Source organism: Hemitrygon akajei, chromosome 7 (assembly GCF_048418815.1).
Source record: "Hemitrygon akajei chromosome 7, sHemAka1.3, whole genome shotgun sequence".
NCBI classification, from domain to species: domain Eukaryota; kingdom Metazoa; phylum Chordata; class Chondrichthyes; order Myliobatiformes; family Dasyatidae; genus Hemitrygon; species Hemitrygon akajei.
The window spans coordinates 175,983,196-175,997,696 of NC_133130.1; the positions used below are offsets into that span (position 1 = coordinate 175,983,196).

At 37.6% G+C, this 14,501-nt stretch overlaps 1 protein-coding gene across 8 annotated transcripts in view; it reads right to left on the reverse strand.

Annotated features, from left to right (window-relative positions):
- The window catches only part of LOC140731201 (disabled homolog 2-interacting protein-like), a 597,104-nt gene that overhangs the window by 49,110 nt on the left and 533,493 nt on the right, over positions 1-14,501 (reverse strand). For all 8 annotated transcript variants that reach the window (XM_073052659.1, XM_073052661.1, XM_073052657.1 and 5 more), the window contains 4 exons: positions 12,794-12,938; positions 10,717-10,861; positions 6,497-6,733; positions 1,760-1,961 (listed from right to left, as the gene is read on the reverse strand). In XM_073052659.1, the coding sequence (XP_072908760.1) occupies positions 1,760-1,961; positions 6,497-6,733; positions 10,717-10,861; positions 12,794-12,938 (729 nt within the window). The remainder of the gene's footprint in view (positions 1-1,759; positions 1,962-6,496; positions 6,734-10,716; positions 10,862-12,793; positions 12,939-14,501) is intronic.

The following is a 14,501-nucleotide window of genomic DNA, read 5'->3' on the forward strand; positions in this document are numbered from 1 at the left end:
ATTTAGATGCATTCAGCTCAACTTTGTATCCAGCTCTATGACTTGACAAGTTAGGAACAGACTTAAAAGGAAAGCAATTATCATGAAATGACTTGTTTGCAAATCGTCTTTGAAAGCTTATTTTTCACACTTTGTGTTCATCTAACGAATTGTCAATTCTTAAGGACTTTTAGTTTTTGTTCTTCAATGAACTACAGTAGATAAGGAAAGCTATAAGAACACGATGATGTTCGCCACTTCCACAGTAACATTGTCTTAGCAGTCCAGGCTATGCCAAATTATGTCTGAATTCAACTAAATCTGTTATGCCAATTATAGTTAGTTTGTATACTACACAAAAAAACTTAAACCTTAACCTCTTCTTGCAGTTATTTCCAATATAAATTTCCACATTCTCATTTGTTATGGAAATTGCCAGTTAACAATCTAATCATATGTACACCCCCATTTCAATAGTGGCATTGTGTCACCCCAGCTGTGGATCTCACATATATCAGGCTGTGATCTATTCTACTCGTTTCCCAAATTGCCATATATTTTCTATTTATTTGACTTTATACATGTTACATGTCAACGTTTTTTTTATTAACCATAAGCGTCATTTAGGCGCGCCTGGATGAGGCGGGTGAATGACGTGATTATAACAAATGCCTGGAGGTTCTTTCTATTCGATTCGAGAGGTTTCTGGAAAAATTTGTCAGTTAAACGGATTCAACGGACCATGAGCTACGAGCAAAGGGGGTGAATTGAGTTGAGTGAGTTGAAGAGTTCACTACAGCAATGGGCGTTCCCAATATTTCTCCGTGTCAGAAGACTGTGATAATTTGCAGCACACAGTACATATTGGATACGTGATTGTCACTTTGTATGATCCATACTTGGATTTCTGGTGTATTCTGTGGCGACCACTTTCTGTTAACCTACACATGGATTTGAGTGTGTTACGTGGGACCACTTGTGTTAAGGGAAATTCCATGACTGTCACCTTGTTATCCATGTGTGGACTCCAGTATTTAAGTGACGACCACTCAACTTCTGGAATCTTCTGTGACTGTCACCTTGTGTCATCGTAATGTGGCTTTTATGAACCCTTTCTCACAGGCACCTGTACCTGTTCCCGTGGATCTCAGAACCTTCTGGATTGTCATCCTACACTCTGTTTAAATTGTCTATATCCTGGGTTAAGTAAGACTTGGGAAGAACTGTTTCCAGACCTCCACAGTTTGTGAGCTAAGATGCATTGCACTGTTAATTTTGGTGAGGGGAGTAATTGTTTTAATTGACTATTAAATTGGAAATGTAGTTGTTTCCTAACATTAAAAATCTGTGTCTGTGGTCTATTGCTGCTGGCATGTAACATACCATTTATAAGTAGCATAGAATTTTAAATTAATGACAATGAACCAATATCACCACATTCTACTTCACTTAAAAGGCAGAATCTAGTCTCCAATTCCCTGGTTCAGATATAACGTGAAATCAATCAATATATAATATATTCCATATATAGAGTGCCTTTAACATGGTTAAAAAAAAACATAACACTTCAAAGGAGTACTATCAAATACCTTCAATGACAGTGTATGACAAAATCTATAAAATAATTTCACCTGCATAAACAAAAACAAGATAGGGAGATCATATAAAAGAGCCCACATCTGATGAAAGGTCACTATACCCAATGTTAAGAGATATGCTAGCTCTGTACTAATTTAGCAAGAGGCAGTGATTGGATTTAAATGTTGATAGGAAAGTACACCTGCTCCATTTGTGAGACCACTTCCCAGAGCAGCGAGTGTAGAGTGGAGAGTTCCCGGCCCAGATCGATATACCCTTCAAATCCAGCTGTATTTGAAATGGTTTCTGGATTGGAAATTTCCAGTAGGAATCGCTGCATGTTGGTCCATTCATGCTCAAGGAACTGATTCATGAAAGACATATATTCCTCCTTGCTACCAAACCTGTTTTCAAAACATTAATGTCAAAATTCTAATTATTATTTAGTAAATTTCAGTATCAATAAAAATTACATCACAGCAGTCCGAACTTAACATGAAATAAACTACATTCAATCAAATAACATTAAAATCCTGAGATTTGGTGCTTACTTCACCCAGTTTGTGTTAAGTTTATTGTATCAAAATCATTTATAAATTCCAGACCTCAAATACAAACAACACACACAATCCCGATGAGGGGTCTCAGCTCAAAATGTTGACTGTTTATTTTCCATTACAGATGCCATCTAACCTGCTGAGATCCCCCAGCATTTTTTTTTATGTTGTTCAAAATTTTCACCATCTGCAGAATTTCTCATACCTCGAATCTCACCAGATTAATTTAGACCTTAATATAGAAGTCTTTGATAAACCTTGTGTGGCTAAATTCTTGCACAGGTTGCTATTTCACTTAAATGCACACAATCCATTCTAACTGTGATTATTTATAACAAGAAGAAAAATTGGGTCTGCTGCCGAGAATGCATTTTTGCAAAAGCAGTGTGAATGTACAAGATGTCAAAGGGATGATTCTAACTGATGGATAAGGATAAGGGAGAGGGTTTAAGATTAAACTTCAAAGATCATTCAGAAATACCCAAGATATTTTTTATCAGGATCTTATAAAAATCATGTGGAATTGTCAATAACCTCTATTAAATGAAAAGGACTAATCCCGATCTTGGCTTTGGTAGTTTGATTAAGATCACTGTCCTAAAGTAAAGACTATAATGTTAAAAAATGGCCAGCAGGCCAGGGAAGAGACAATTACTGTTTCAAGGTGGAAGTCCCTTGATCAGAGTTGGGAAAAGAGAAAATAAGTTGGTTTTAAGTTGCAATTTAAAATGAACATTTTTCTCTTTCACAGTGGTTATGAAAGGTCTTTGAAGTGAAATGCTCACTGTCCTTTTGCTGACCTGCTATTCCCAGCATCTGCATTGTTTGCCTTTGTTTCAGCAATGGTATCTACATATTGTTTAGATTCATTACAGATTTTTGCATTTTGATTTGGAAAATGCCCATGGATACTTTGAATATTTTGTGCCATGCAATGCATTTGCTGATTTTTGAAACACTGCTGTTGACTGGTAAATACAGAGGGAGATGCTTGGGACAGAAGCCCCAACAAACAATGCCTAGAAATAAGCAAAGACACAAGAGATCCTGCAGATGCTGGAACTCCAGAGCAACACACACAAAATGCTGCAGGAACTTAGTAGATCAGGCAGCATCGATGGAAATGAATAAACAGCTAACATTTTGGGCCGAGATCCTTCATCAGGACTGGAAAGGAAGGAAAATAAGTCAGAATCAGATGAGAAGAGGGGAAGAGGACAAGCTGGAAGCTAATAGGTGAAGACAGGTGTGTGGGGCAGGAGGAATGAAATAAGAAGATGGGAAATGGTAAGTGGAAAAGGCAAAGGAGTGGAGAAGGAATCTGATATGAGAGGAGAGTGGATCATGGTAGAAAAGAAAGGAGGAAGGGCACCGGAAGGACAAGATAGGCAAGTAAGGGGCCAGAGTGGGGAAATAAACAGGAGGAAAGAGGGAGGGGGCGAATTACCAGAAGTTGGAGAAATCAACGTTCATGCCATTGGGCGGGAGGCTACCTAGATAGAATATGTAGTGTTGCTCTTCCAACCTGAGAGTGGCTTCCTCATGGCAAAAGGGGGCCATGGACTCACATGTCATAAACAATATGAGAATAGGAATTGAAATGTTGGCCATTAGGAAACTCCACATTTTGTGTATGGAGCCGAGGTGCCTGACAAAGCAGTCTCCCAATCTGCGTCAGGTCTCGCCAGTGTAGAGGAGGCTGCACGGGGAGCACCAGAAACAGCAGATGACCCAAAAGACTGGCATGTGATGTGTTGCCTCACCTGGAAGGACTGTTTGGGGCCCTGAAGGGAAGTAAGGGAGGAGATGAATGGGCAGACGTAGCACTTCTGCCACTTGTAAGGTTAAGTACGAGGAAGCAATATGTGTTCACATGGACAATTCTCAGTGGCACATACAATTATAAATGTTGTGCAAAAGCACTCTTATTTCTCCTTCAAGATAAAACTGCACAAATACAATATTTAAAAATGTTTTTACAAAATGGATTTTAACCATCTACAAAAGTTGACCGTTATTGTAAAGGAAAATGAGTATAAATGTCCGGCAGCCTTGTTACAGCTGACTGCGGCATTGTTGGAACCACACCACAGGTATTGTGCACAGGGGAGGTTTCATATTTAAAGAGGGATAATTATGTTATGGAGGCATTTCAGAGAAGGTTTATTCTAGAAATGAAGGAGTTCATTATGAGAGGTAATCTCATTCAAAAATAAAATTCTGAGAGGCTTGTGAATGAAGACATTGAAGGAGCCTTTCCACTCCTAGAGGAATAAAGAACTAGGGGCATTGCTTCAGAATGAAAGAAACACAGAGGGTCATGAATTATTGGATTTCTCCATTACAGATAGTACAGAGGTGGCAGAGTAATTAAATTAACAGATTAGTAACCCAGAACCTGAACTAACAACAAACATAGACACTTTCAAATTCCACCATAGGAGCTGTGGAATTAAAATTTCAAAAACAGCCATAAAAAATTCGGTTCACTAATGTCCTTCAAAGTAAAAAAGTCAGCCATTTTTATCTGCTCTGCCTTGCATGTGACTCAAGATCTACCAATGTGGTGAATGCCCTTTAAAATAGCCCAAAGGGTCTTACTTCAAGGACCATTAGGCATGGACAATCCCAACAGATAAAACTGAAGACCAAAGTCAGCACATCTGGAGGTAGAGGCCTGAAGGTTGGAGGCCCGATGTTTGTGAGCCTGAGATTCCAAGTCCAAGGACCAGAGGCCTGGAGGTGAGCTGTTCTGGGGTTGAAGGCCTTCCTGCATGGGTGGCAAAGGAGCTTGGTTTGTTGTTGCTGCTGTTTGCTGGGTGTCGTAGGTATATTATACTATGTTGGAACCATAATAAGAGACAACACTTGTGGCTACCCCTCTCCCCACCCCGAGCACATCCTTGTCTGTGTGGTTGTTAATGCAAGTGACTTCTTCACTCAGAGGCTGGTGAGTGTGGAATGAGCTACCAGTGGAAGTGGTGGTGATTTTGATGTTTAAGAGAGATTTGTGCAAGTACATGGATGTGAGGGGTTTGGAGGGCTATGGTCCACGGTGAGTTGAGGGAACTAGGCAGAATGATAGTTTGTCAGAATAGATGGACTGAAGGGCCTGTTTCTGTAGTACTCTATGATGCATTTCACTACATGTTTTAATGTACATGCGATAAATAAATCCAAATCTAAAAATAAACTGAAACATTATGCATATGCTCAAGGCTGAGATTTTTGGTTTGCCGGAGTCTCGAAGTTACGGGGAGCAGGCAGCGAAGTGGAGCTGAGGCCAGGATCACATCAGCCCTGAACGGTGGAGCAGATCAGATAATATAACCTACAGCTGCTCTTGGTTCTCTTTATTATGTTATTACCTAATCCTGAGAAGCCATTACATTACAAGAATTCTTTTGTTTATATCTAATGAATCACGCTGCAGTAAATTTCTTAAGGATACAATTCCAAAATTAAATTTCCGATTAACTCACTACAGTAGAATGCCCCTCCTTTAAGCTTGGGCTTTAAATCCACAGACTTTATTGTTGATGCAGATTCAGAATTCTCAAAAAATCTATTTTGATCTGTCCCTTTGATTCCCCAACAAAGCATTACAGCACTGAATGTGATCGGTGAACAGTAGAACTCAAATAATCCACCTTTCGGAAATTATAATGGCTCACCATCAACCCCAGCAGCTGAGCTTTGCCATGCTCCCTTTTCACATCACCCTTTAAACTTACTTTGATCACTGGAAAAGTTATTACAATACTATGGACCATCTTTTAAAAAAAAGAGAATTAAAGTGTTGGAGTGTTAATAAAAACAACTGTTTGGAAAATCTGCTCATCCAGAGTTTTACTGTATTGGCTGCTGATCTAAGAACCAGGATAACAGGATAAATTCAGTAAATTTTATAAAGTGCTGAGTATAAAGTGTAGCTAAGTGAATACACAAACCTCTAGTAAAGAATACTGAATAAGAGAAAATCTGCAGATGCAGGAGAACCAAACAACACACACACACAAAATGCTGGAGGAACTCAGCAGGTCAGGCAGCATCTATGGAAAACGTATAGTCGACATTTTAGGCCAAGACCCTTCAGCAGGACTGAAACGTCGACTGTACTTTTTCCATAGATGCTGCCTGGCCTGCTGAGCTCCTCCCGCATTTTGTGTGTGTTATAAAGAATACTGTGTCCGTCCGTTTATGCATATTGTGACAGTGCACATGTCTGCAAATACAGGCACGTATTTGTATACATGTACAGTATGCAGATGCAGACAGCTTTATTTAGTTTCAGACATTCATTGCAGATATGAAGGATTTGGATCCAATGATTATGTCACAAAATACAAATTTCAGATTGAAGCTAATAAAAAGGCACTTACTTGGCAAAATTAGCTAAGTTCTGGGTAACCTTGGCTATTAGAGTCAGTGTGCGTGCCGTGCGGTCATCTGGGTATTCCTGTAGGAGGTTGAAGAGAGAAGGGGACATGATGGCAGGGCAGAGGAACCGCAGGAAGAGGGAAGCACTGATTAGTCTCTCACTGATGTCTGGTCGCCCTCGGTTGCTACACTCCTGGCGCCATGATGCAAACACTTCCTTCAATTCTCGTGGAAATACACTGTTGAATAATCAATTTATTGTAGTGAAGCAAAATTATTTTTCTCCATGTGGTATTAGCTAGGTATTGAAAGCTAGGATAGTTATGCAATATGAATATTTCAATTACTAAATTCTTTGTATAATTTCAAATGCATGCAAAAATGACAAAATGAGATGCACTTTGAAAATATTCCTAAATTGGGCTTGCAATAACTAAATTTCATGAATATTTACAAAAAAATCAATTTTGCCGTAAGATGAACGGCTCTAGCAGAATCCAACAGAATAAACGGAACTTTTCTTGAATGGCATTATCATGCGTTTTGCTATTTCTTCCACATAATTTTCCACTGAATAATAATAGACTCATCATTACAGTCACATTATAAATCATGATAATACCTTCTATTCTCATTCTGCTGAAGAAATAAGAATAGAAAGCCATTATAATTATGATGATATAGCCATCTAGCTAGATGACAATATTGAGTTAAGAAATGACACAGCTATAGCCGCGCAATTATTTTTAAGGATAATTAATTAAAAATGTGTACTTCACAAACTTTTAATTGAATATCTTTATGAATGAACCAAAAAACATTTGATGCATTTTACAAATTAGGAATAATTTATTTATTGTGTTCAAAGTTACTTGGAAGCTCAAGGACCAATTTAGTACTCAAATTTAAAATTGGCTGATTGAAAAATGTTAGCTCTAGGCAATTGCCAATAAAAGTAAAACATTTGTCACCCATATTCTAATGCAAGTTATACAAGCCTATATAACATGGAGCTAGGATGTTAATGTTCAATAATAAAGATGCATTTTTATCAATATGAGTCATAGATCCAGCAATGACAACTCTTCTTTGGTGATAATGCATGTGAATTGAAAAGGCAAACAACTTTCAGCAAACATAAAAATACGCCCAACTATTAGCATGGTACACTTTTGGTTAACCAAATAGTACAACTTAACTAGCTTCTAATTTATAATTTAAGCTGCTTAACCGTGCCAAAATATGAATTTGTTATATTTATGCCATGTAAAAATATGAATGCAAAACAACAGAGTAATTTACATGTTATTACCCATCAATTCTTTAGAAAGAATAATCTAATTTCTCAGAAAAATATCACGCAACAGCAGTTTGCAGACCCTAATTTTAATGAGAACTTAAAGCTATATGTTATTTTGTACAATTGCACTGTTATGGTATATTTAGACTTAGGGTATATAGCAAAATATTAACTTCAGCAACCAAACTTTAATCAAACTGATTGTGAACTGTAGATTAAATTTAAAATTCAGCCCCGGACAATAGGTCCTGGAGCTGTGAATACCAGTTAACTGTAAAACCAGACAATGTTGATTAATATTCATTTTGGGTGTCTGGAGTGTGGGTGCAAAAGAGGTGTGTTAAGTTATATGAAATTCAAAGAAAGCATTGTAGATAGATTGTAAATATAGAATCGTCCTTTGCTCTTTAGCATATAAAATGTCATGTAATCTTGGGTGAAACAGGCGTTTTTTCTCCAAAAAGATCTCAATATGATGCCTGCTCCTCGTTTTTGTTGAATAACCTACTTCTGTATCCACCAGCTATAGTCTCTCTCTGGTGACTTTATTCACATTACAACATGCACCACAGACCAGAGGGTATTATATCACCCATGATCCAATATTTTAGTATGTGCACATTAAAATTTTCTTTTCTAAAAATTCCAGACACCAAACTTATTTCAAATGAAAAGTATGAATGTTCAGTGTAAACACAGGTGATTGTACAGTCACAAGATTTTGCAGATGCAAATGTCTATCCAAGCATCAAAATTATTTTTTTTAAATAGAGATTTGATTAATTAGTTCAGCAATGATAATTGTAGACAAAAGGTCACTAGCACATTAATTCTATTTTCTCTATACAAATGCTGCCAAATCTAATCAGCATTTCTCATACTTTATGTTTGAGGTTTGCAGCTTCCATTGCATTTTGGTATACATAACACTTTTAAATCTGTGTAAGGAATCAGAAAAAAATTACAGCCGCACAGATGACCATTTGTTCCGATTACCCTGTAATCCTCTTCTGTATCTTGACCAAATCCTTCACATCTATCCTGTCATAAGGAACAGGATTGCACGCAATACTCCAAGTGCACCTAACCAAAGTTTTACGTAGCTGCAACATAACTTCCTGACTCTATTACTTAATGCCCCAAACAATGAAGGGAAGCATTCCTTCTTTACCACCTTATTAACTTGTTTAGCTGCTTTCATAATGCTATGGAGCTGGAATATTAAGCACCTAGTGCTGGTGATTATCCTGTAACTACATGACTGCAACAGCGAGAGCACATCAAGTATTCATCTAGGTATTCCTTAAATGTGATGAGGGAATTAGTTTCAGCTATATTTCAGGCTGTGACTGGGTTAAATGTTGGGCAAAACTTAGTTGCACATTTTTGTAGGGAAGTGCTATCACCATTCAAATAGTCTTTCCTATTTAGAAAAATAAGATTATAGACTTAGGCAGCCAAGGAAAGCAGGGAGTTTCAACTGTAAAGTAAATCAAATCTTGAATGTGTTTTTAAACAGGTCTATAAAGGTAAAAAGAGGCTATTTAAATCTTTCAATGGCTTGCTTAGAAAAAAGGGCATGATGACAAGGGCGTTAGAACAAATTCTACAGAAGACTATAAAGAGAAAGAACCAGCATGTAGCATCCTCAGGGAACTTTTACTGACTAATGGAATTAGTGTGAGCTGACCTAACAGGTACATGAAAAGAAAATCAAATCTACCTTTCTCTTCCTCTGCCCAGTATTTTTTCCTCGCACTAAAGTGATAAATAGCAAGTGCTTTAAATATGCAGCAAGCCCCCTACTGTGTTTCTACAATGTGTCACATCAATGAGCAAGAAAGTTATAATAACTCATGAAAGCTATAAAAGCTCTAAGCAGAACACTGAAAATTACCAGAGAGGTGGTTCAATGAAAAAAAAGTGAAACGAATTTTTCAATGTAACCTGATTTTCCTGGATACAGTAATAATGGTTTAATGGTTTAAATTTGTCTGCTGATTAGACTATATTGTAATCAAAGATGGCTGTAACATGCATTTACTACTTTTTTCTTCAGAAGTTGATAATTATTAATATTAGTTTAACAGAATCTTGGCAGACAATATATGGATAAGGGGAAAATTCTTTCCAAATTTCTTTAGCCAGAGAGTGGTGAATTTGTGGAATTCATTGCCACAGGTGGCTGTGGAGTCCAAGTCATCAGTTATATTTACGGCAGAGGTTGTGATAAATTCTTGATTAGTCAGGGCATGAAGGGATACGGGGAGAAGGCAGTAGAATGGAGCCGAGAGGGAAATGGATCAGCCATGATGAAATGGGGGAGCAGACTCGATGGGCCAAATGGCCTAATTCTGCTCCTATATCTTATGGTCTAAAATTCTCTTGAAACTTTCCTGCAGTGACTAAAATTCTTACAAATGAAAATCAGAGGAAATGGCACAGATAGAAACTAATATTTTATTTTAATCCTGATGATTGCTGATTATGCAAATTAAAAACCATTTCTAAAGAAAACAAAGATTAAGCAGATTAACTGATGTTTGTGAATGAAAATAGATTTTGTAATCAACATATGATGCCTTTCAGTCTAAATGCACAGCTGTTGCTTAACGCAAGTTAAAAAGGAATGAAACACAAAAGAAACTGTAGACTTGCCAACTGAAAATGTCATGGAACATTACAGATGCAGTCCACAATTAGGATACGGAATTCTAATTCCAAGAAAAAAATTATGGACTTGCTACGGTAACACTCCCTTGATGCTATCCAGCCAGTTGAATATTTCTAGTATTTTGATTTTGTTTCCTTTTAACTACCTGGACTGATCCGCCATGTATTTTCCAACTAAAAGCTCCCACAGATTCACAAAAAGAAAAACCACGTAGGAAATCAGCACTGAAAAGCAATAGGCTGACTGACCAGTAAGAATTAATTATCTTGCAGAACGCCAGTTCACAGCACATCTTTAGGTTGCTCTGATGCTCAGCGAGGTCTCCTGATGAGCATTTGTTTGGATCCACCTCACAATTTTCATCTGATTCATAGAGAGCCTTGATGAACTCTCCTGTTAAACATAAATAATCATGTTAAGTCATGATATACATATGGAAAACTAATTTTGATTAGTGGCATAGTAATATTATAAACCGATCTTCTGGTTTAAGATGATGCTTGTGAAGCGCAGCGATGACTTGCTGGCAGCATACAAAACTACTGACTAGTTTATTAATTGTACTTTTTCTTGAAAATGATCACTGCAATCAACAGCTTGTAACTTCCCTTTTGAACCACCTGTATGACCCAGCACTTCTGCAATGTAAAATAAAGTCTCGAAGGTACGGGATGGTTGCAGCATGGCATGTACAGGCTGGATCAAGGTGGCTGGGTCCGGGCGCGAGAGCAGGTAACGAGCCAATGTTGTGCCATTGCTGGAGAGGGCTTGGAGCCAACTCGAAGCGGCAGATCCGAGGCTAGGCAGAGCTGAGGTGGCGGAACTAGGCCTGAGAGCAAGGAAGAAGCTGATGTTCGATCGAGTTAAGTGCCAGGCCAGATTAGAAAGGTCAGGTATAGGCCTAACTGAGGTGGTGGTGCCCGGGCCTGAGAGCGTTTTAAAGCAGCAGGGCCTGGGTCCGATAGCAAGGAATGACCTGCTGTTTGGTTGATTTAAGCTCTATGCCAAATTGAAAAGGTCAAGGTGTCAGGGCCACTGTTCAGTTCACTGCTTTGCGAGGTTTATTCGTCTCTGTGCTGAACTGAGGCCGTGGCCTGTATCAACAGGCTCCTGGACGGCAGCAATGATGACTGGTAACATGGCTGTGAACTCATTTTCATGAATTTCAGTACTGAATGTTATTTGCTTCCTTTTATTTTTTATACTATTTGTTTTTTTTCTGCACACTGGGTGTTTAACAATCTTTTTAAAAAAAAATAGGTTCTGTTGGGTATCTTTGTTTTGTACTTGCCTGTAAGGAGACAAATCTCTAGGTTGTATATAGTATAAATCCTTTGATAATAAATGTAATTTGAACTTTTAAACTTAATATTTAAAAAACTGCCTTTCAAGCTTTCTGTGAAGCCTTAATTGTATGTGTATTCAAGCACAATATACATTTGGGATTCAGATTAAACTACTTAGATAAAAAATATTTCCTGCAGCTGAAATGGTAAAAAAAAGGAATAGTGACAAAATAGGTAGCCCCAGAAATTTATCATATTCTAAATAATAGGGCACTGGTCAATATCGAAAGGCCTAGATAGAGTGGATGTGGTGAGGACAGTTTGATAATGAGGGTGATTGACTAAAAGAATGTTAAAATTATTCGGAATTGAGTTAGCAAGGACAAATGGTAAGGGTTTCAATAGCAGAACAGTTGAGGCTAGAGTAAATATGTGTGATGTTATAGATATGAAAATACATTGCCCTAGAATCATTGAGTAATGCACCACTAAATCACTTTAACCAACCAGTCCATATTGACTATTAAATATCTATCTACAGTTTATTCTTGACACCCTATTTCCTATAGTGGGGGAGTCTAGGGTCACAATCTCATTATACAAGGATGTCCCTTTAGAATGGAGATGAGGAGGAATTTCTGTAGCCAAAAGGTAGTGAATCTGTGGAATTCATTGCCACAGACAGCTGTGGAGGTCAAATCACTGGGTATATTTAATGCAGAGGTTGATAAGTTCTTGATTAGTGAGGGTGTCAAAGATAATGGAGAGAAGGCAAGAGAATGGGGCTGAGAGGGTTAATAAATCAGCCATAATAGAACAGCAGAGCATACTGGATAGACTGAATGGCCCAATTCTGCTTTTGTGTCTTATGGCCTGACAGATTACAACTAGAGATTATTCACAACTAGTATTTGACATTTCCAAAGTTACAGTGTAACATTTTTCAAGTGTTAGCATTTGCCTGACTATTCAGCATTTCCTTTTGAGAACGAGAGCGAAGCAAACTCTATTTGCAATCCCCCTTCCCAATTTGATGTACCAAGTGCATCCTGGAGATACTTCTGCCCAACCAACTTCAGATACTCTTCTATTGCTTTGGTTGCCAAGGTGTTCTCCCGAAAAATTAGATGCTCGTTGTCCCCACAGCGATCAACTTCTGACATCATTAAATCTGTCAAGAAGTCCTGCAAAAGAGAATTGTAAAGCTGAGCTAATTAAACTATTAATTGCTAAACATTAATTAAATTCATTCTAAATTTTACAATGATATTTACTTAAGAAAACACTGAAAAACACTTGAGACTTAAACTGTGTTTTGAATCTTAAGAGACTATTCATGCAAAGGTTATTAAAATATTTTCGACAACTGCTTCAGTAACAAGTATGAATCTGTTATGGTGCTATACCATTTTGAGCATATCTCCCGATGATTAAGTGACTGAAAAAATAACAAATTGGAGAAGTAACTGCAGTTATAAACAAAAAAACAAGGTTCAGAAAGGAGTAATTTTTGTTTAATAAATCAGTACCATAGTTTACAATTTTCTTTTGTGAGCAAGGCAAACTTCCTGAGATACATGATTTTTAGTGAACAAGCACACATTCTATGTCACTTTTTGAGTTGTGTTGGCTAGGTAAGAGGCAATGTCAATTAAGGGCAACCTCTCATCTTTACCCATATGTATGCTGCCCATCATTCTTCAAAGTAAATTTATTATCAAAGTAAACATATGTCACCATATACAACCCTGAGATTCACTTGCTTGAGGGCATTCACAGTAAATCGAAGAAACACAATAGAGTCAATGAAAGGCAACACCCAACGGGACGGACAAACAACCAAATGTGTAAAAGACTACAAATGTGCAAATACAAAATTTAAAAAGGAAATAATAATAAATAAATATCAAGGACACATGAAGAGTCCTTGAAAGTGAATCTATAGGCCATGGGAACAGTTCAATGATGGGGTGAGTGAAGAGCCGGATGGTTGAGGGGTAATAACTGTTCCTGAACTTGGTGATATGGGTCCTGAGGCTCCTGCACCTTCTTTCTGATGGCAGCCGTGAGAAGACAGCATGGAGTGGACGGTGGGAGTCCTTGATGATGGATGTCGCTTTCTTGCACAGCGTAGATGTGCTCAATGGTGGGGAGGGTTTTACCCATAATGGATTGGGGTTAGCTCTGATTCACTGAATTAAGAATCCTGACCATCCCAAATGTTGTGTTGCTAAATTCCATGAATGGTTTAGATTTCTTGAATACATCCCCAATGGTAGAGACTCTTGGATATTATCCCTCCAATGGAAATTTAACAGTTCATCCTGGCTCTCATCACGTATTTTCTTTTGTTTAATTTTTATATTAAAAAATTAATACATATTGACTACATTTTCATGTTGTCTAAATTAACACATATTGACTAGATTTTCATATTGATTAAATTAACACACATCCCTTGTAAAAATGGTGTCTGAAAAAAGCCCATTCACCTCCTCCCTCACCTCCACTGAAGTCTCCAAACCATCCTTCGGAAGGAGGTAACACAAAGTTCAGGTTTATTGTCATCTGACTGTAGATACACAGTGGCTAAAAAAGTATTCACATCCCCACCCCCAAAAGTTTTCATGTTTTATTGTTTTTCAACATTGAACCACAGTGGATTTAATTTTGCTTTTTTTTGACATTGTTCAACAGAAAAAGACTCTTTCGTGTCAAAGTGTATACAGATCTCTACAAAGTGATCT